Raw genomic sequence first — 22,396 nt, forward strand, 5'->3', positions numbered from 1 at the left:
GACGTTACTAGGACAGTACTGCAGAGCTATTGCATTGTGGTGGTGGTTCTGGTGCTTGGGGCCAGGGACTCATCTCTGCGTGGGAGCACACGCCACCTGGGAGCAAACACGGGCCTCGAATGTTCTCCTGTATGAGCCACACCCCCAACTCCTGTGATACCTTGTGTCTGAAAATGAAATGCCTAGAGATGAGTATTACAAAAATAACATCTGCCTCCAGGGACAAAGTGTCATCATAACAGATCTCTTTAATAGATACTCATCCTTGAGATTACCTTGAAGGAAAATGAAAACTCCAACCCTTCAGTTTAAAAATCATCTAGTGGCTAGATCATTACTTTGTCATCTTATTCCCATGTGGAAACGTTTCCCACAACAAGAGGGATTAGTTGTCCACCAGCGAAGGCAGACACTTAGCAGCAATGTCAGAAACAATTAAAAGCTAGAAGCAGTGAGTGGAGACTGCAGTCAAGTGTTCTTGCGGCTTCCCGGGTAAATCTGGGAATCTGGCGGGAGGCAGGACTTGATGTCCAGAGTGACAGCCCAGATACCTGCACAGCAGGCTTTGTCCAGGTGGTCGTTCTGGAATTGTGGTCCACGTAGTACGGCCTTCCTCTCTCATCTTGTTTTTCTTCCCAACCTGGTGGCAATCCAGATGAAGTTGGCAGAAGCTAAAGAGTAAAAGGAGGGTGAAATGTTAGGAAGAGATTTCTTTTGAAAAGTTCTAGATGGCAACTTTGCTGCTAGGTTCTTTAAAAACAAACCTGACGTTAAGGGCCCTGGAGACGGTACGGGACTTGCCGCTTGCCTTGCATGTGCTCGACCCTGCTTTGGCTCCCACAGTACATGGTGTTTGAGCATCACTGGGTGTGTCGCACTGGGTGGTTCTTATGCCACAGAGCCTGAGTACCAGTGAACCCTCAGGCCTTTGCACTGAGCCACAGGTCTGATTGGCCAAATACTGCCAGGAGTAGCCCTGACAGTCCTTGAATACCACTTGGGAACAACCCCTTCTCAAAGCACATTTTAAATCACTGTATCACTGTATCACTATCATCCCATTGTTCATCAATTTACTTGAGTGGGCACCAGTAACGTCTATATTCATCCCAGCCCTGAGATTTTAGAACCTCTCCTTCCTTGTCTTTCCTGAATGAGACCCATTATTGTTACTGTTTTTGGCACATTAAACACACCACGGGTAGCTTGCCAGACTCTGCCATGCGGGCAGGATACTCTCAGTAGCTTGCCAGGCTCTCCGATATATATATATATATATATATATATATATATATACATATATATATTTCCTCATTTTAAATAGCATATGAAAAAAATTCACTAAAAGTTTGCACACAAATTCACTAAATACACAACCAGGAGAGCAGACAACAAATGCTGTGAGTGATAACAGCAACAGAACATGATCGATATCACATCCAGTACTCTTCACATTTAACATGGGTCAAGTCACTTACCCTCACACAGAGCTTACTGAGACAAACACTACTGCTTCAGTTTACATTTGAGGAACCTACATTAGAAAACCTAAACTTCTCCCTCCTCTTCCTCCTCTTTTTCCTTCTTATTCTCCAGCGCTAAGAAAACTCGAGGGCCTTAAAGGATCTCTTCTGGGGTAATGGGAGGGTTCTTAATGATGATGATGATGCAAAACTATTCATAGTTACTAAAACTCACTCCTTTGCAGAGGTGTGGGCCATATTAGGCAGGCTCAGGGATCAGGGATCAACCTGCCTCTGTGCTCAGGGACCATCGGTGGGACCAGGGATCAAACCTGGACTGACTGCATGCAAAGCAAGCATCATGGCTGCTGTACTCTCTTCCCAGCTTCTTATGTATGCTTAGGGATGGTTGTACTTGACGATGTGTAAATCATACAGGAAAGTCATAAAACATTTTAAAATCAATAGATAATAGAGAAGAAATGGCAGGAAAGTGTCTTTTCTAGCTACATAACACAGAAATCATCTGCAGATGCTGCTGGTGACCTGGTGTGCTTTAAACTCCTTTTCATGGTTGAATGGGTATCAGCTGACTAGAAATCCAACATTTTCAATATGTGGAAGACATTACGAGGCCCCATGGGGAACCATCACGGGTCGGAAGAGGCTGGAGAAGTGGCAGGAAGTGAGAGGAAGGCAGGGGAGGGTCATGCTTTGCTAAACACAACGCAGGGGGTGAGAACAGGTGCTCGTGCCCCTCTCGGGCACACCTGTCACTTTGGTCGACGTGCAACGGCAGAGGGAGGAAGTCCAAGCTTGCTTCCCTTTGCTAGAACTTCTCTACAAGCAACAAGTTCCACTTCCCAAAATCAGTGTAGTCTGCCTGTCATTCAAAATGACAAATGCACTATTGAAAAACCAAACAAGAACAACAAAGCACTGTAGCACTGTCCACCTGTTGTTTAGAAATTTGCTCGAGTGGGCACCAGTAACATCTCCACTGTGAGAATTGTTGTTACTGTTTTTGGCATATCGAATACACCACGGGGAGCTTGCCAGGCTCTGCCGTGAGGACAGGATACTCTCGGTAGCTTGCCAGGCTCTCTGAGAGAGACGAAGGAACTGAACCCGGGTCAGCCATGTGCGAGCCCTACCTGCTGTGTTATCGCTCCAGCCAACACCAGTAACAACAAAATAAAATAAAATAAACCAAACAAACATGAAGGCTGGAGTAACAGCACAGCAGATGGGGTGCAAGTCATTGACTCAGGTTCGATCCCCGGAATCCCAGATGGTTCCCTGAGCACAGCCAGGAGTGATTCCTGAGTGTTTTGATTCAAAACAGATCAAACCAACCAACCAACCCACGAAAGAACAGGAGGAAATTCCAAATGGGGAAATGGAGCCCACAGAGGAGGAAGAGGTGGAGGGGGGGGGGGTTAGGGCAGCTGTCTGGAAGAAAGGCAGAGAGAAATGAAGACAGTGAGCGTTTCTGTGTGTGCAGAAAGCAAAAGCACCAGATGATGTCACTCTCTGGGCTATACAGAGTAACAGGTCAAGAGGATGCCAGGTCCCAAAGGGTCATACCTAGGTTATCCTTGACCCTAGACAATGGAAACACGAAGGGCAGGGAAGGAGAGAAGTGAGGGATATGAAGAGGAAGAATGGAGAAAGTAGGATAGGATTCAGGGACCTTGAGCACCTAGGAGGGGCAGAGGTGTGGGGTATTTTCATGTCCAAACCACAGACCCACCAGCACTGTAAGCAAGCAGGAGATACAAGTGACAACAGCCCAACTTAAAAATGTACCTGTTGGGGTTGAAGCATTAATAGTACAGCAGGTAGAATGCCTGCCTTGCATTTGGCTCACCCAGGTTTGATCCCCAGCATCCCAAATGGTCCCCTGAGCACTCCCAGGAGTGATCCCTGAACGCAGAGACAGGAACAGCCCCTGAACACACCTGAGGGTAACCCTAAGACAAACAAACAAAAAAGTGTGCCTGCAAGGAAGCAGGTCGGGGTGGGAGGGGCCTGCGGTCACTGACTGGAGAGAAGTGGACACTGGTGGGGGATTAGTGTTGGGACAGTGTATATCTCAAACTCTATTATGGGCAACTTTGTAAGCAAAGGGCTACTCCTGTCTCTGCGCTCAGGGATCACTCCTGGTAGTGCTCAGGGGACCATTTGGGATGCTGGGGATCAAACCTGGGTCGGCCAAATGCAAGGCAGGCATTCTACCTGCTGTACTATTAATGCTTCAGCCCCAATATCGGTGCCTCAATAAAAAAATGTGATTTGAAAAAAAAAAAAACCCAATGTCCAGGCCGGAAGTTTGGGATTCAGATCCATCCAAGAAAAGGCTGGTGGGATCTTGGCGCACCGACAGCCCTGGTCCTGAGATGCAGCAACTAGTCCTGGACAGCACCTCAGCACCAGAGACAACCTCCGGGCCTCAAACTGAGCCAATATCACCAGGGCACCCCAGGTGGAGCAGGTGCAGTCTCCCCGCCTACTCCACATGGAACCCTGGCGTCCAAGAGCTTCCATAAGCAAGGCCCAGGAACGTGGGTTCCAGGGCTGAATCTCCAGGCCGCATGGCATCAGAGGTGCCAGGCGGTCCCTTTCTGGCTCCCCGCCCACTCCATGGCCCAGCTGTCATGCCCACAAGCTTCTGCCAGGTGCCATCTCGGTGCACCAACAGCAGTGCTCCAGAGACTCCCAACTGAATCCCAAATAGATTAGTGCCCTACAGAGATGTCTTTGGAATCCAACCATCTACAATCTAGGATCCCAGAATTCTCATGATATTCAAAATGAGCAATGGAAAATAAATTATCTAGCTTCTGCCCCTGGCGCTGGAGAACAGCAGGTACGCATTTGCCTTGCACATGGCCAACCTGGGTTCAATTCCTCTGTCCCTCTTGGAGAGCCTGGTAAGCTACCCGGAGTATCCAGCCCGCACGGCAGAGCCTGGCAAGCTCCCCGTGGTGTATTCGATATGCCAAACACAGTAACAACAGGTCTCACAATGGAGACGTCACTGGTGCTCGCTCGAGCAAATGAATGAACAATGGGAGGACAGTGCTACAGTGCTGCCCTGGGCAGGCAGGCTTGAATGGTGGCGGGAAAAACATAATTCCCAAAAGCAGAGGGAGCATTGGGGAAACTGTCTGCCATAGAGGCAGGGTAAGGACTGGGATGAGGGAAGGGGATACTGGGGACATCGGTGGTGGAAAGCGTGCACTGATGGAGGGATGGGTGTTCGATCATAATATGGCTGAATCTCAAACATGAGAGCTTTTTAACTGTATCTCACGGTGATTCAATAAAATAATAAAAAATAAAATAAAATAAAAAGAAAGGCTGGTGGGTTTGGGGCAGGAGGGGGGGTCATCGGCCTTAGGTGTCTGCCCTGAGGTGGCACTGCATGGATGAAGCAGGACCTACTGCAGGACAATCTGCACTTCGTGTCCCAGTCCCGGTCATGCCTGAGAGGACCCCGTGCCAGCCAGCACATATCCTTCCCCAGAAAAATGGGTCCAGAGCCCCCAGCTCCCTTACAGAGCAAACCAAATTCTAGGGACCCAATCACCCCTAAGCATGTTGGGGTGGCCCTGGTGAGTCCTGGCAGTGCAGCGTTTGGGCAGCTTCTCTGTGCCCACGTATCTGGCCTGCTGGCTCAAATATCGTCAGAAGGATCCCTGGGTCCTGCCTCCCTGAGCACTGCCTGGCAGGCCTGACCCTCCTTGATTTTAGTTCTTGTTTGTTTGGGGCCCACACCCGGCGATGCTCGGGGCTCAGTTCTGGCTCTGTGCTCAGGGATCACTTCTGGTGGTGTTCAGGGGACCATATGGGATGCCAGGGGTTAAAATCGGTCAGCTGTGTGCAAGACAAGCATCCTACCTGCTGTATTATCTCTTCAACCCTCCACCCCAATTTTTTTTTATTCTTTTCAATCACCTACATTGTTGTGTTAATTAATTAATTTTTATTAGCGAATCACTGTGGGGTAGTTACAAACTTACACGAACTTTCGTGTTTGCATGAGAGTCATATGATATCGTTTACTCATCCCTCCACCGTGCATTCTCTCCCACCCGTTGTTTCCAGCATCCCTCCCACCACCCCCACCCCATCCCCCACCACCCCACCCCACCCCACCTCAGCGGCAGGGCATTTCTTTTTATTCTCTCTCCTTTTACCACCCATTTTTTATTTTTAAAAAGACTACTACAAATTTTACTCCATGGCTTGGAGGCCAGCCAGACATGCTAGGGGAAAAGGGAGCTCAGATAGAGAAGGGAGCACCAAATAAAGGGTGTTGGGAGGATCCTCCCAGGATGGGAGAAGCATGCTAAAAGTAGACTATAGCCCAAACATGATTGTCACCCATTGCCTCTTTTGCAAACCACAACACCCAATAAGAGAGAACAAAAGGGAATGCCCTGCCACAGAGGCAGAGTGGGATGGGGGGGATGGGGGGTGGGAGGGATACTGGGATCCATGGTGGTGGGAAATGGGCACTGGTGGAGGGATGGGCATTTGATCATTGTATAATTGAAACTCAAGCACAAAAATTTGTAAGCTTACAACTGTACCTCATATGTCTCACTAATAAAAAAAAAGACTACTACATTTCCCTTGAGCCTCTGTCTCTACAGTCTAAATTCTGGGGGTGGGGGTGGGGAGAGAGAGAGAAAGAGAGAGAGAAGGAGAGAGGAAGAGAGAGAGAAAGAGAGAGAGAAGGAGAGAGGGAGAGAGAGAGAAAGAGGGAGAAGGAAGGAAGGGAGGGAGAGAGAAAGAGAGAGCTGAGTGCATGCTTTGGACCCAGGAAGGTCTTGATTCCTGCTCAGCACCCCCAGGAGTGTCCCCCTAAGCACTGAAGCAGGAGGAGCTTCTGAGCATGGCCAGGTGTGGCCAGCAAACAAAACAAACCAGAGAGCCAAGATACTGGGCTGCCTCTGTGCACTCTCGGCTCAGTGGTTCGACGGTCACTGACAGTGTTCAAGGGAAACAGCTATTCCCACATTCACCTGTGGGACTGATGGGAGGAGGTGGGACTCACCACTGGGAGTGCTGGCTGCTCCTGAAAGACACAGGCCTGGAAGCTGCCTCTCCTGCTGGGGCGATTCTTGTCAGAAAGAGAAAGGAACAAAAATAGCTTTAGGCTCGAAGACCTCCCCCCCTCCCCCCGCCGCCCCGCGGTGTGGGGGCCTCACCCAGCAGACTTGTGCGTAAAGCAGGAACACCCCATCTGATTTTCGGTGTCCAGTAAAGGATAAAGAAGGATGCTGGGACCACAGAGAAGGGGGGAGGCACTTGCCTTGTTTGTGTGTGACTGACTCTGAGTTCGATCCCCGGAATCCCATAAGGACCCCAAAGTCCTGTCAGGAGTGATCTGGAAGGTGACTGACTGACCTTGCACGTGACTGACCCTGAGTTGGATCCCCAGCACCTCCCATGGTCCCCAAAGCCCCATCGGGAGTGACTCCCTAGGTACAGGGCTAGGGAAACCAAAATCTGCTTACATGTTGGTTGAACACCCATCCCTTCACCAGTGCACTTTCCACCAACATGACTTTCCAACATGACTTCCGGTTCTTCTATCTCACCCACCCCCACCCCCACCCTGCTTCTGGAGCTCTTCTGGGACACTCTTGAACGTCTAATAGAACTCGCTCGTTGTGCTACACACTGGATTCAGTTTCTCTTTGTCTCCCAGTCTTCTAACTACAGCAGCTTCCCAATTCTTCCTTCCAGAGGACGCAACTGAGTCACTAGCCCTGTCCTGCCACATCCTGTCCTTCCCTGGGCCCTGCAGGTTCAAGCATTCACAGACAGCGCTAGCCACTGTTCATTCCAAGTGTTCTCCGGATCTTGCTTTTATTGCTGCAATGGCGTCACAGATCTCCCCGCTCCAAGTGTCCATGCCTGGGTAGGCATCCTGGGTGCAGTGGTCGGAAAGCACATGGCCCCAGCCCAGCATGCTGCAGTTCATAGCCCTGAGTGACTTCTGTGAGCTGCTAGGATGAACTTCATGGCTCAGAATGCTGCTGGGTGATCTCCAGCCACTCCCCACCCCACAAGCTACCCCCCTGGGTCTTCCAGACAACCTCATTCCTGGAAGTTCCATATTCTTTCTTGTCTCGGATTTTTCTCTGCACACTATTGTCACTACTTAACTATTTGGGTTTTGACATCAAATTTTTTAAGATAAATGAAACCAAAAGAGACCTTATGGCATTGTCTACAGTAAAGCTTGCTTTATTACAGATAATCTAGGATGCGGCAAGGGAAGACTGGTGAAATATTTTAGAGTTACCTGCACAATGGAACCACCATTGTGATGAGTTTTGTGCTTGATGGTTTTAGGAGTATATCTATTTTAACTAAAATGTTCCAGTGCTGAGGCTATAGTTAATGAAAAAAGTCACCGAAAAGTATGTCTAAAATGACCTCAGACCAAATGGCAATATATGAACAGATGTATGTGCAGGCAGGTTTATAGATACCAAGAAAATGTTTAGCACAACAAATGCAAACCACTACCAATGACCAACAGAGCAGATGGGTAAGACAGGCAATTTCTTTTCCTTCCCATTTCCTCAATACTGCTTAAATTCTAAACCATGACTAGACAATTCTGCTTAATAATAAATGGATATCTTTTTGTTTGGTTCTGGACCACACCTGGCAGTGCTCAAGGCTTACTGTGCCAGCGATCACTTCTGGCGGGACTCAGGGAGCCATATGGAAGTCACACCAAGGACGGTGAAACTTAAAAGGTACAAAAACAACAAATCCCATTGACCCTTTTCTTCTCTTTTAAGCTGAGCAATTTAGCCCTCATGAAATAGTTTTTGCTGTCATCAAAGTAACTTACATACATGGCAACCTATTATGCACACTGTTCTGTCATTGGGTCTCACTAATGACTTAATGACCTGGGTAAGGGCAGCAAGGAATGACACAGCAACTTCAGAGAAGAGCATCTGTCTGTCCTTGCAGTCTCCTTTTGGTAATACAGATTAGGGATGAGCACAGAGATCTGGTCACGGCAGCCATGTGTGGGAATGCCAGCTCCAAGGAGAGCGGTATTCACAGTGCCATCCCGCTCCCTGGCTAAGTTGGGCATCGTAGCACTGTCCTCCCATTGTTCATCGATTTGCTCGAACGGGCTCCAGTAACGTCTCCATTGTGAGACTTGCTGTTACTGTGTTTGGCATATCGAATATGCCACGGGGAGCTTGCCATGTGGGCGAGATAGTCTCAGTAGCTTGCCGGGCTGTCTGAGAGGGGCAGAGGAATCGAAGTTGGGCACATCAGCTCTTACTCACTGCTGATGCACAGGTGCTGCTGACCTCTCGGGCCTAACCGAGAGGAGGAAAGCAGCTCCTGAGTTTCAGGCTCTGATCGCAGTCGGGCTCCCAGGTAGGATGGAGGCAAAGGCTAGGCCACTCAGTGGCTGTGCCTGAACACAAACAAAATGTGAGCAGGGCCCCAGCTACAGACCAACAAATCATAGGAGGTGCCTGTCTGGGCCCACGTGAATGACAGCTGCCTTTGAACTAATCATTACTTTATTTTTTTGCTTTTCGGGTCACATCCGGCAATGCTCAGGGGTTACTCCTGGCTCTGCACTCAGGAATTACTGCTGGCGGTGCTTGGGGGACCATATGGGATGCTGGGAATCGAACCCGGGTCGGCCATGTGCAAGGCAAATGCTCTACCCACTGTGCTATTGCTCCAGCCCAACCTTCAAATATGAACCCAAACACATGAGGTCTTTCCCAACCTGCCTGTGCAGAGTCTCTTGTGGTGTGTCCTCCCTGCTAGGAAGAATAATAAGCCAAGTCTATTCAAATCCTGGCGTGCTGCTGCTGGTGTTGAGTGGAAGGCACAGATTGCATGATGGATATTTCTGGTCCAGTGACCATGTAGGTTACACGCGACTCAGGAATATCTGAAAAATGAGCCGAAGTCTTCGTGTCCCTGACACGCTATTGCATGCAATGTAAGATAAACTCTTTTTTTTTTTTTGCTTTTTGGGTGACACCCGGCGATGCACAGGGGTTACTCCTGGCTTTGCACTCAGGAGTTACTCCTGGCGGTGCTCAGGGGACAATGTGGGATGCTGGGAATCGAACCTGGGTCGGCCATGTGCAAGGCAAATGCCCTACCCGCTGTGCATCTCTCTAGCACCAGTAAGATAAACTCTTACATAAAAATTAGTTACTGAATTAGTTACTGAATGGAATAATATGTAGGTCATAATCCTGCAGCTGCCACAAAAACCGAAGAGCATCTTACTGAGCTGGATACTGGCTGGCTGGTGGTCAAATTCCCACAGATCACGAATCTGCCATTCAAATCTTCTGCAAGTTGAGTCTGAACATCCAAGTTCATGGACGGCGGAGGCGAGAGGAAGGTCTGATTGCTGTACATGGCAGCTTCATCTTCTCTTATAATTTCCCAGCTCTAAGATGAACAGAATAAGCTTCAGTCAAGCATGCTTTCATCAACAGCCAGAATATGCTTCTTTCAGTGAAGAAAAGGCAGTTATAGCTACCTCTGAAGACTCTCGGTTGTCGCCACTTTCTGTTTCCTCAGAGATCTGTCTCCGTGTCGTAAAGGCGTGCTGTGCTTGCAGCTGAATGTTGTTGTCCTCGGCGTCTGTTAAGCTGTCCCTGTGTCAGAAACATAAGAGGCATCACCAACATCTTGACACTGAAGACGACAGTCAAAGATTCTGTCATCGTTTCAAAATATATACTCATAACAAGGGTTAGAAATAGTAGGGCACTAGCTTCACACCCAGCTAAGCCCAGTTCTACCTGAGGCACTGCATATGATTCCCTGACTAGTCCCAGGAGTGGTCCCCAAGCACAGAGTGAGAAATAAGCCATGAGCACTGCTGGGTGTGGCCAGAAACACACACAACACACACACACACACACACACACACACACACACACAGGCACATGCACACATACACAAATACATACCTATTAAACCAGAATTTACTGTTTTGGGCAAGACTATTTCAACATGCAAAAATTAATTGGTGGGCACCTCCAGAGTACCTACATAGAGGTAAAAGCTTTTGTGAAAAAGTATAAGATGCCTGACTGATATTTTAATTCATCACTGTAGCACTATCTCCCCATTGTTCATCGATTTGCTTGAGCAGGAACCAGTAATGTCCCCATTGTGAGACTTGTTGTTACTGTTTTTGGCATATGGAATATGCCATGGGAAGCTTGCCAGGCTCTGCCGTGGGGGCGGGATACTCTTGGTAGCTTGCCGGGCTCTCCAAGAGGAGTGGAGGAATCAAACCCAGGTTGGCCGCATGCAAGGCAAACGCCCTACCCACTGTGCTATTGCTCCAGCCCCCTAGGATAATGCCCTGCAACAGGGACACTCAGAAATACTTGCTGAATGGATATCTGAGAGTTTCATAAATTAAAATGGTATTTATTCTTCTATTTTGTTACAAGAGTACAATCAAAGTAGCTCTAGAAAGATCATAATGGAAATTTTAAAGTTATACATACATATCAGTCATAGTATATTTCTAGATTTGGTCTTCAGCTAGAAGAGTTTTCCATGAATTAAATACAGCATAAAGAAATTATAGTTAAACTATGAATAGAGTAATGATTAAATGGCATCTTTTTTCAGACTTTTATATTAATGGACCTAAAAGTATACTACTACTACTACTACTAATAATAATAATAATAAAGGTATATCTAAGCTTAGGGAAGGTGCAGTGCATCAGATTAAGCACGCTTACCCCTATTATTTATGTTACATTTTTCCGGCTAGCTAAACTTTAACATAACCTACCTTATATCTAGAGTTTTATACAAATAGCTGGAGCGATAGCACAGCGGGTAGGGCGTTCGCCTTACAAGCGGCCAACATGGCCGACCCGAGTTCGATTCCTCCGCCCCTCTCGGAGAGCCCGGCAAGCTACCGAGAGTATTCGATATGCCAGACACAGTAACAACAAAGTCTCCAATGGAGACGTTACTGGGCCCGCTCGAGCAAATCGACGATCAACGGGAGGGCCTTTACCTTTATACAAATAGCTAATAATAAAATTACTGTGAATTTATTTAATTTCATGGAATTTCAGCACAGTTAGATGGACAGTTCTTACTGTACTGCCGTTGGAAAAAACATAATTTTGCAAGATGATTCTAGGGGAAAGCTTTGATTTCTCCCTAACCACCCCCCCCACCAACAAATATTTTGGCAAGCTAAAAGTAGCATCACTGGAAAGAAAGAAAAACGATTCTGCTGAATCAGATTTGCCATAGTAGTGACGCAAGCTATAGGGCAAATTGGCAGAGTGTTTATAGAATCATCGGTTTGGAAATCTGTAGATCATTTTACAAAGATCACTCCTTTGACTGCCACAAAAAATCTTTGATTTGTATGGGAGAATATGAAAACTGAGAATAATCTATGTACATACTTGGACACAAAATACCAAAGCCAAAAATGAAAAGGTTAATGAACAAATATAAATTTGTGTCAAAAGTGAAAGGGGAGAGATTTCACAGACTTTGTGTCAAAAGTGAAAGCAAATATGGTAATATAAATGGAAGAAGTTATAAATGTATGAAGTCTGTCACTAAGGGTATATACATTGATATATATATAATACATATTTTATTAGGATGCTCCAAACATCATATTGTCCTTAGTATGTGCTGCTGGAGATTATGTATATAGTGATCAGCATGGTAAATGGGTATTTAACATTAAAACCCTTCTATTTATAAATAATATACTGTAGAAATGGATATGATATCTTATTTTTATAACAAACTATAGTAAGACTAATATTTTATACATAAATATCACTGTCACTGTATCACTGTGATCCCTTTGTTCATCGATTTATTCAGGCGGCACCAGTAATGTCTCCATTCGTCCCAGCCCTCATATTTTTTTTTTTTTTTTTTTTTATATATATTTTTTTTTTTTATTAGTGAAAAACCATGAGGTACAGTTATAGGCTTACAAATTTTGTGCTTGGGTTTCAGTTATACAATGATCAAGTCCCCATACCTCCACCAGTGCCCGTCATCCATCCCCATGGGTCCCAGCATCCCCCCCCCTCATCCCCCCCCCCCCCCCGTCCCATCCTGCCTCTGTGGCAGGGTATTCCCCCTTGTTCTCTCTCTCTTCTTTTGGGTACTGTGTTTTGCAAGAGAGGCTTTGAGTGGCAATCATGTTTGGTCTATCGACTACTTTTAGCATGCTTCTCCCACCCTGGGAGGGCCCTCACAACACCCTTCATTTGGTAATCTCTTCTCTATCTGAGCTTCCTTTTCACCTAGAGCCTGTGGCTGGCCTTCCATTCATGGGGCAAAATTCCTGGTACTAATCTCAGCCATTCCTGTGTGTCACTCTCACTTTTTGTTGCTTTATGTTCCCCAGATGAATGCAATCTTTCTGTGTCTATCCCGCTCTTTCTGACTCATTTCGCTTAACATGATACTTTCCATGTAGTACCACTTGTATGTAAATTTCATAACTTCATCTTTTCTACCAGCCCTCATATTTTAGCAGCCTGTCCTTACTCGTCCTTCCCAACGGTGCCTTATTGGAGGCTCTTTTGGGGTTAGGGGAATGAGACCCATTATTGTTACTGTGTTCGGCATATAGAATACATCACGGGTAGCTTGCCAGGCTCTGCCTTATGGGCGGGATACTCTTGGTAGCTTGCTGGGCTCTCCAAGAGGGATATATATATATATATATATATATATATATATATCATATTTCCCTCTATGATTTGTTGCTTACTTTCTGAACCCCATCAAATATGCTGTGGCAATTATGGAAAATGAGTAGGGAGTGTCTTATGATGTGCGCGCTCCAGGAATATGTTCACTCATACGTGAGGCTCGGCCCGAGTGTGTGGAAAGTGGCCTGGAGCGTGGTGTCGGTGGGGAGTGATCGGCTTCCGGGGCTGGGTCCCTTGGGGCGGGGAGGGCTCTCACCTGCCCCCCTCTGGGGCTCCCCGAGTGAGACCAGCCTGGGGCCAAGTCCGGTGGGGTGGTATGGTTATGGGGGTCCATACATAAATAGAAAGAGAAAAATGTGGCCTCATGCTAAATAAAAATATAGTTAGCAATTACAAAAAGCTGAAAGATTGTATTTGTAACCGAAATAATTTTCAGTGCCATAAAATCATTTAAAAGTAGGTTGAATCTGGCAGGGAGACGGGTCCAAGGCCTGAGCACATGTTCTGCACGCTTGAGCCCCGGCTTGATGGGCCTGGAAGTGCTACCCCTAGTGTGGAGCACTGCTGAGTGTAACCCAAAATAAAATAAGATCACTGGAAAAGATTTTGTTTTTCTGCGGAGGTCTTGGTTAGTTTAAGTACATAAAGATTGGCATCTCATAGTTTATGGATCCTTATACTATTAAAAGCCTGGCAAGTGAGTGCCAGGGTATAAAAGCTGGGACGTATTCAATATGCTAAAACAGTAATCACAAGTCTCACAATGGAGACGTTACTGTGCCTGCACGAGCAAATCGATGAACAAGGGGAGGACAGTGCTCCAGTGCTATACTATTATAAATTCATTAGGGCCATGATTTTCAAATGAAAATTAGAGGTCAAAATGCATCTTGGTTGCAAACTTGAAAGGCATGAGCACATACTGAGCAGTTGGTCGTTTCCACTGTGTTCTTCTAGATTCATGGTTTACATAGTAGATCCTTCCAAGAACATCCTGCCTCTCTTCCCATCCCGGAGGCAGAGGGGAAGGTTCTTGCTGCTGCTGCAAATGGCAAGCGGCATCTGGTTGGTCCAAAACAACCCAGTCAGGCTGAAAAACAGAACGGGAACAATTAAGCTGATGTGGGATTTTTAACCTGATCAATTATGCTAGGGAAAAACTTTAAAAACAACTTAGCATATCCAGTTCTGGAAATTATACAAAGGCAGAATTAGCACATCACCAACTTTTCTGATAATAAGATGACTATTTTATGACAGTGAACACATTTTGAGGAGGCAAAATAACATTTAAATTGTGCTTCATGGGGGCTGGAGAGATAGCACAGCGGGTAGGGAGTTTGCCTTGCACGCAGCTGACCTGGGTTCGATTCCCAGCATCCTATATGGTCCCCTGAGCACCGCCAGGAGTAACTCCTGAGTGCAGAGCCAGGAGTAACCCCTGTGCCTCGCCGGGTGGGACCCAAAAAAGCAAAAAAAAAAAAGCCATAAATTGTGCTTCAAACACAAAAGAACAGGTTAAAAAAAGTCTGGGGACATTGGTAATGGGAAATGTACACTGGTGGAGGGATAGGTGTTGGAAAACTGTATGACTCAAACCTAATCAGGAATAGTTTTATAAAGGTCTATCTCATAGTGATTCAATAAAATAATTTATTAAAATAAAATATATAAACAAACAACTGAGAAATTGAGAAGCTACAGTATAGAAAGTATACAGTATAGAACGATCTAAGTAATGAAAGAACAATAGGATCTTGGCTATGAAGATTTGACCTTAGAGAGGCAACTGTTCTCCATTCTCCAATTTAATTGATTAAATTATCAATATTTTTATAAAATTACCTTATTATTTTTTTTTTTTGCTTTTTGGTTCACACCTGGCAATGCATAGGGGTTATCCCTTGATCTGCACTCAGGAATTACTCCTAGCAGTGCTCAGGGGACCATATGGGATGCTGGGAATCGAACCTGGGTCGGGATACTCTCACTAGCTTGCTGGGCTCTCTGAGAAGGACGGAAGAATCGAACCTGGGTCGGCCACGTGCAAGGCAAACGCCCTACCTGCTGTGCTATCGCTCCAGCTATGTGAAAATACTCACAGTTAGGACTTTGAGTGAGATGGTAAGATAGACGCTGGCAAGCAAAGCTCCCTGCGGAAGTACAACCAAAAGTCAACCACATCTCAGAGAAAACATGCCTGAGAGACACATGCCCACCTGTCTGAAAGTGAGGGACTATGGTACAGAGTTGTGGGGGCGGAGGGGAGGGAGGGATGGGCCGAGGGGTCCTCAGTGTGGTAAGAAGGAGGCTTGAGTCCTGAGAAGGAGATCAAGACTGTGGAACTAACAGTCTACCTTCAGAGAGAGGAGAGAGACTGTAGTTGGCAGAAACTGAGTTTCAGGCAAAACAAGCAACCAGGTCGCCCACAACAAAGTCAAACAAAACAAGCTCCTGGTGCTTCAGGCTTCACCCGCTCTACTGGCTGCAGAATCTGCCCACCCTGCCTTCTAGGGAGCAGTACAGCAGTGAGCTGAGGTCCAGAGGCATAGAACTGGAATGAGCACTTGGGGCACAGACGGGTGACACGTGGCCAGAGAGGCGGAGGGGGGCAGTGTGAGGCTCTCGCGTGGGTTCCCCTCCCACTGCCACTGCGACACTGTGATGGGCCACTTCTTGCCAACTCCTCACTGATGTCACTCGCCCCCTCTCCATCTGAGACACAAACACAAAGAATTCCAGCATGAAAGCCACAGAACCACCTGCAAGAAAACAAATGAGGCTAACCCAGATGCATGAGCAGAAAAACGCTGCAGGCAACCACTGTGAAAATCAGATGAAATTCCGCTAAGAAAATAAAAAGTCTCTAGAAGGCAAACTTAGGCAGAGAGTTTGAGAAGGCCACACACAGAGTACTGAGAAGGCTTGGCATAAAAAAACTCAATGAAGTAAAAGGATCTTAGCTAAATTCTCAGGAGCTACAGAAACACAAGGGAAGAGATTAAAAACTCCCAAACTTGAGAGATAATTTAGTAGGTAAGGTGCTTGACTTGCACACGGCTGACCCGGGCTCAATCCCAGCTCTACATATGGTTCCACAAGCACCGCCAGGCGTGATCCCTGAGCACCGAGCAAGGAGTAAGCCCTGAACACTGTAGGGTGTGTCCCCACCCCCAACAAACAAACAAAGTTCTGATATTCTGGGGATGAACAACACACGGGAAAAAAAGTTAAGTGTAAGACTCAATCCTGCAGAATAATGAATATATAAAATTGAAGATAAAAAAAATCACAGCAATGACTCAATGGAAGAGAAGAAACAAGATTTAGGAAAAATGAAGAAAATCTATGAGAGATATCAGACTCCACGAGAAGGACAAATATTAAGAGTTGTGGGCACACCCAAGAAGCTGATGACAGAGAAAAGGGAGCAAAATACCATGTTCAAGAAATAGCAGCTTGACACTTGTTTGTTCATTGCAGCACTCTTTACTATAGCCAGAATCTGGAAAAAACCTGAGTGCCCGAGAACAGATGACTGGTTAAAGAAACTCTGGTACATTCACACAATGGAGTACTATTTAGCTGTTAGAAAAGATGAAGTCATGAAATTTACATACAAGTGGTACTACATGGAAAGTATCATGCTAAGCGAAATGACTCAGAAAGAAAGGGATAGACATAGAAAGATTGCATTCATCTGGGGAACATAAAGTAACAAAATAGGAGACTAACACCCAAGAATGGCTGAGATTAGTACCAGGAATTTTGCTCCATGGCTTGGAGGCCAGCCACACATGCTAGGGGAAAAGGCAGCTCAGAGAGAGAAGGAAGCACCAAATAAAGGATGTTGGGAGGATCTTCCCAGGATGGGATAAGCATGCTGAAAGTAGACTATAGACCAAACATGATTGCCACTCATTGCCTCTTTTGCAAACCACAACACCAAATAGGAGAGAGAGAACAAAAGGGAATGCCCTGCCACAGAGGCAGGGTGGGAAGGGGGGGGTGGGGAGTGGGAGGGATACTGGGATCCGTGGTGGTGGGAAATGGGCACTGGTGGAGGGATGGGTATTTGATCATTGTGTAATTGAAACCCAAGCACAAAAATTTGTAAGTCTACAACTGTACCTCATGGTGTCTTACTAATAAAAGTTTGAAAAAAAAAAGAAATAGCAGCTTGAGACCTTCCCAAATCAAAAGAAAGACCTACACACAGGTGACCAGGAAAACAAGACAAAACCTCATTTTTAAAATCTAAAATAACCTAAACTAAGATATATTATTATTAAATTTCCAAAAGTCTATATTAGGGGACCAAAGAGTGCAATTGGCAGGATGCCTGCCTTGCAAGTGGCTGACCTGAGTTTAATCCACGGGACCCTATCTGGTTTTCCAAGTTCGATAGGAGTGATAACTATCGAGTGCAGATGTGAGTGCAGAGCCAGGAATAAGCCCCGAGCACTTCTGGATGTGGCCCAAAAGTCAAAAAGAAAAAAAAAAGTTGATATTAGGGGCTGGGGATGTATGCAGTCCCAGGTCTAATCCTTGGCACTGAATGTGTATGTATGTATATATGTATATATATATATGTATATATATATGTGCTGGAGCAATAGCACAGCAGGTAGGGCATTGACCCAGGTTCGATTCCTCCACCTTGCCCCTCTCGGAGAGCCCAGCAAGCTGGTGAGAGTATCCTGCCTGCACAGCAGAGCCTGGCAAACTCCTCGTGGTGTATTCGATATGCCAAAAACAGCAACAAGTCTCACAATGGAGATGTTACTGGTGCCTGCTCGAGCAAATCGATGAACAACGGGAGGACAGTGCTACAGTGTATATATATATGTATATATATGCATATATGTATATACACGTATATAATGTAATATTCTAAAGAGAATTCTAAGGAGACAAAGGTAAAAGTAAAGTTTTCCACCACAAAACGTGCTAAGAAGTGTGAAAGGAATTTTTCTACATGAAAAGGAGATACAAAAACAAACCCTAAAACCTTGCGCAAGAAGATGAATTGCAATACAACAACAGAAACAAATATATCAAAGATAGAAGACAGCCACAAAAGATGAAAGGGAAAAGAAAAAAAGGCAAAACCAGCATATACAAATGGCGTGAATCAGCACTGGCAAAAGAAAGACAGTCTAAGATATGAAACGTATAATGCAATCACTATGGTAGCAATGAAACAAACATCTGGACAGAGATATTTAGAAGAAAAACAATAAATGGAGTGGGTTAACAGTCCACATAAAAGGCAGAGAAAAACTGTCTTTTTGGAAATGGAGAAAAAAACATAAATAACAGCCAGAAAAGCAATACTAGAATGGCAGTGAGGAAGCTCATATAGTCATAATCACCCCAAAAGTGAATGATCTGAACTAATCAAACAAAAGGAAGAATGCAGTCATTCTGATGATGAAACATTCCCCAGAGCTCTCTTGCGTACACACGTGCCTGAAGTCTGACATATAGATAAATGAAGTGCAGGGTGGAAGGCTAGAGAAAGGAGACAACAGAACAACATGACAGGGAAAAGGATGCTATTATTCTTCTATCAGAGAAAACAGGCTGTGAACCAAAGATGCGTATCAAGGGGTCAATCCCTCAAGAAGATAAAGATGGTCAGTTTAGATGTAACCAAGATAAGAGTCACCAGATACACAAGACAATGAAGGCCTTCAGGGATGCATTAATGGCACTGCTGGGGACCAGAACATGCCATTTACAACAACGGGCAAGTCATCAGACCAAGAAAAAAGAAACCTAACTAGTAAATAGTGGCATAAAGTGAAATAACTAATAAGTCAGTCTTAATATAATTTCCACCACTGCCCCTCATGAATCACTGTCACTGTTATCACTGTCATCCAATTGTTCGTCAATTTACTTGAGCGGGTGCCAGTAACATCTCTATTAGTCCCAGCCCTGAGATTTTAGCAGACTCTCCTTACTTGTCTTTGCCAACGATTGGAGGCTTTTTCAGGGTCAGGGGAATGAGACCCGTTATAGTTACTGGTTTTGGCATATCCAATATGACATGGGTAGCTTCCCAGGCTCTGCCCATGCGGGATTCTTTCGGTAGCTTCCTGGGCTCTCCAAGAGGCATATATCTATATTATATCTATATCTATATCTATATCTATCTATATCTCTATATCTATGATCTGTTGCTTACTGTCAGAACTCCATCAAACATGGAGTGGTAATTATGGAAAATGGGTAGGAAGTGTCCTATGATGTGTTGCGTGGCTGTGAAGTGATCAGAGCATCCGGAAAGTCGCTTGGAGCTTGGTGGTGGTTGGGTAGTGGAGGTCGGCTGCTGGGGCTGGGTCCCTTGGGGTGTGGAGGGCTCTTGCCTGCCCTCCTCTGGGGCGCCCTGAGTGGAAACAGCCTGGCGTGAGTCCACCCCCCACCCATGAATATAGCACAGCGGTAGGGCGTTTGCCTTGCGAGCAGCCAACCCGGCCGAGCCAGGTTCGTGTCCTCCACCCCTCTCAGAGAGCCCGGCAAGCCCGGCAAGCTACGGAGCGTATCTCACCCGCATGGCAAAGCTACTCATGACGTATTCAGTATGCCAAACACAGTAACAACAAGCCTCATAATGGAGACGTTACTGGGCCCACTCGAGCAAACTGATGAATCAAGAACACATGTAACATTCTCAAAGACATCATTTGTTGGGATGCATAAGAAGCCTTAATATGTGAAGACTGAAATTATATCAGGAATATTTTTCAATAAGATTAGAAATAACAACCAGAAACAAAGTAGAAAAAATACATGTGGAGACTTAGCAACATGCTTCTGAGGAACTGGTGCCAACAAAGAAATTGAAGGAAAATAAGACATTACTTTGAGAAGAATGAAAACAAAGGATGCAAGATATAAGGTCCAGTGGGATGCAACTAAGAGAGTACTTGTAGGGAAATTCATCACAATACAGACCCGCATGAATAAACAAGAAAAATATGAAGGTAACAACTTAACCTAATACTTGAAGGCACCAGAAAGGAAAAACTGGGGCTGGAGCCATAACACAGCGGGTAGGGCATTTGTCTTGCAGGCGGCCGACCCAGGTTCGATTCCCAGCATCCCATATGGTCCCCTGAGCACTGCCAGGAGTAATTGTTGAGTGCAGAGCCAGGACTAACCCCTGGGCATCTCTGGGTAGGGGGTGTGACCAAAAAGGAAAAAAAAATAAAGAAAAAACTAAGCAATGCCAACAAGTGAAAAGAAAGAATAAAAGTTAGCCAGGAGTAAATAAACTAGAAACAAAAACGATGACAAAAGATCAATAAAATAAAGTGCTGGTTCTTAAAATGAAGTCAATAAAATTGATAACTTCTTGCTAAGCTCCCCAAGTGAGAGGAGGGGAAATAAAAAGAATCGGAAATGAAAGTGACTGAGTCACCTGGAAGGTACACAAATACAAAGGAGCACAAGCAGCTGCTCTGAAGATCTAGATCTATCTGCACACAAAACTTTGAACAAAAAGACAGCTTTTCTTTTCTTTTTTCTTTTCTTTTCTTGTGTGTGGTGAAGCCAGGATCCCAACCAGGTGAGGCATGTGCTATACTACTGAGCCACCTTCCAGCTCAGAAATGAAAACATTCTTAGAAGCAAACAACTTTCTTGAAGACTGAACCAAGAAGAAAGAGATAACTTGAACAGACCAGTCACAAGTACAGTAGTCAGAACATTAATAGAAAGTCTTCCTAGGAGCCCAGAATCAGAGGGCTTCAACAATAATTTTTAAAAAACCAATCAAGCAAAAGAACTCACAAAAAACTAATACCTAGCCTGCTTAAAGTCAAAGCAAAAAAAAAAAAATCAAAGAGTGGAGAACACTTTAAAATACATTCTCCAAGACAATCACTCTAATCTCAACAAAAATATAATGGAAATAACTCATGAGTTCAGGATACATGAATCAATATACATGAATGTGCTGCATTTCTGTAGGGCCTGAGACTACCTTCGGGCTCCTGGGACTTGGGATATCAGCAGTTGGGCTCAAGCCTTGGGTAGGTCACAGAGAGCTGGGGAAGCACCTCCTGGAGCCCCTCCTAGGAGAGGTTCTTCTCAGCAGTTGCCTTGAGCACTGCTGGTTACTGATCCTGCCTGGGCTGGGCTGGGCCTGGGCTGTGGTACAGGGAGAGATGCCATGTTTGCATGATGGCACCTGTGGACCTTGGGACTCACCACCCTGTTCCTGCTGGTGACCTTACTGACAACCCATAGCAGCAATGACCCCGTTTTTGGTGTTTAGTTTTGGGTCACAATGGAGGTCCATAGGGGTTACCCCTGGCTCTGCACTCAGGAATTATTGCTCAGGGGAGCATACGGGATACTGGGGAATCAAACCCAGGTTGGCTGTGTGCAAGGCAAGGGTCTTTCCCGTTGTACAATCCCTCAGGCCACAGCTCCAACATCATTCTTCTCCTGTCTTCACCGATGTCTTTTCTCAAAGGACCGAAGCAGAACTTGCTCAGAAGGACCAGATCACAGCAGAGGGATCATGGGACACCTCAGATTGATAGGAATGTACCATCCACAGGACCAGCCTAGCAGACAGGAAAGGTTGCAGACTCCCCGCCTCTTTAAGTTCTGAGGCTTCAATTCCTGGTCCCCTACAACTGTCCTAGATTAGTGCCATACAGGACACTTGCTCTTCAATCATCCAGAGAGATACAGGAGTGTCTTTATATAAAGCAACAGACCCCACAGAATCCTGGATAACTAAGAGAGGGTAACAGCCTACATCCTCTAGTTCTCAAAGATACAAGTTATGAAAAGGCAATTCAATTCAACACACAAAATTTAATGTGTGATATGAAGAGGGCCTGGGAGGTAGTTCCATGGCCAGGTCACACATCTTGCACGCATGAGTCCCAGGTTCTAATCCTGGCATGGCACCCCCTACTCCAGCAATGCTGAGTAGCTCCGGTCACTCCCAACACTGCCAAACCCTGGCACTGAACCATCTGACCTGATTGGCCAACTTGCACCTGAAGTAGGCCCAGACCTGCTCTGCACAGCTTGGGAGCCCCACACCCCCAAATTAGGAAACAGAAGAATCCGTTAAAAACAACAGAATAAAGCAAAAAACCTGCAGCAAAGTTTAAATGTCATGGAACTGGGAAGCTTATCA

General features: G+C 45.7%; 1 protein-coding gene across 2 annotated transcripts in view; it reads right to left on the minus strand.

Moving 5' to 3' along the window:
- Window positions 1–22,396, minus strand: part of NEDD4 (NEDD4 E3 ubiquitin protein ligase) — a 242,778-nt gene that overhangs the window by 36,853 nt on the left and 183,529 nt on the right. For both annotated transcript variants that reach the window (XM_056115486.1, XM_056115487.1), the window contains 5 exons: window positions 14,151–14,317; window positions 10,033–10,150; window positions 9,774–9,941; window positions 6,529–6,594; window positions 552–671 (listed from right to left, as the gene is read on the minus strand). In XM_056115486.1, the coding sequence (XP_055971461.1) occupies window positions 552–671; window positions 6,529–6,594; window positions 9,774–9,941; window positions 10,033–10,150; window positions 14,151–14,317 (639 nt within the window). The remainder of the gene's footprint in view (window positions 1–551; window positions 672–6,528; window positions 6,595–9,773; window positions 9,942–10,032; window positions 10,151–14,150; window positions 14,318–22,396) is intronic.

Source organism: Sorex fumeus, unplaced genomic scaffold (assembly GCF_029834395.1).
Source record: "Sorex fumeus unplaced genomic scaffold, SorFum_2.1 ptg000029l, whole genome shotgun sequence".
Taxonomy (NCBI): Eukaryota; Metazoa; Chordata; class Mammalia; order Eulipotyphla; family Soricidae; genus Sorex; species Sorex fumeus.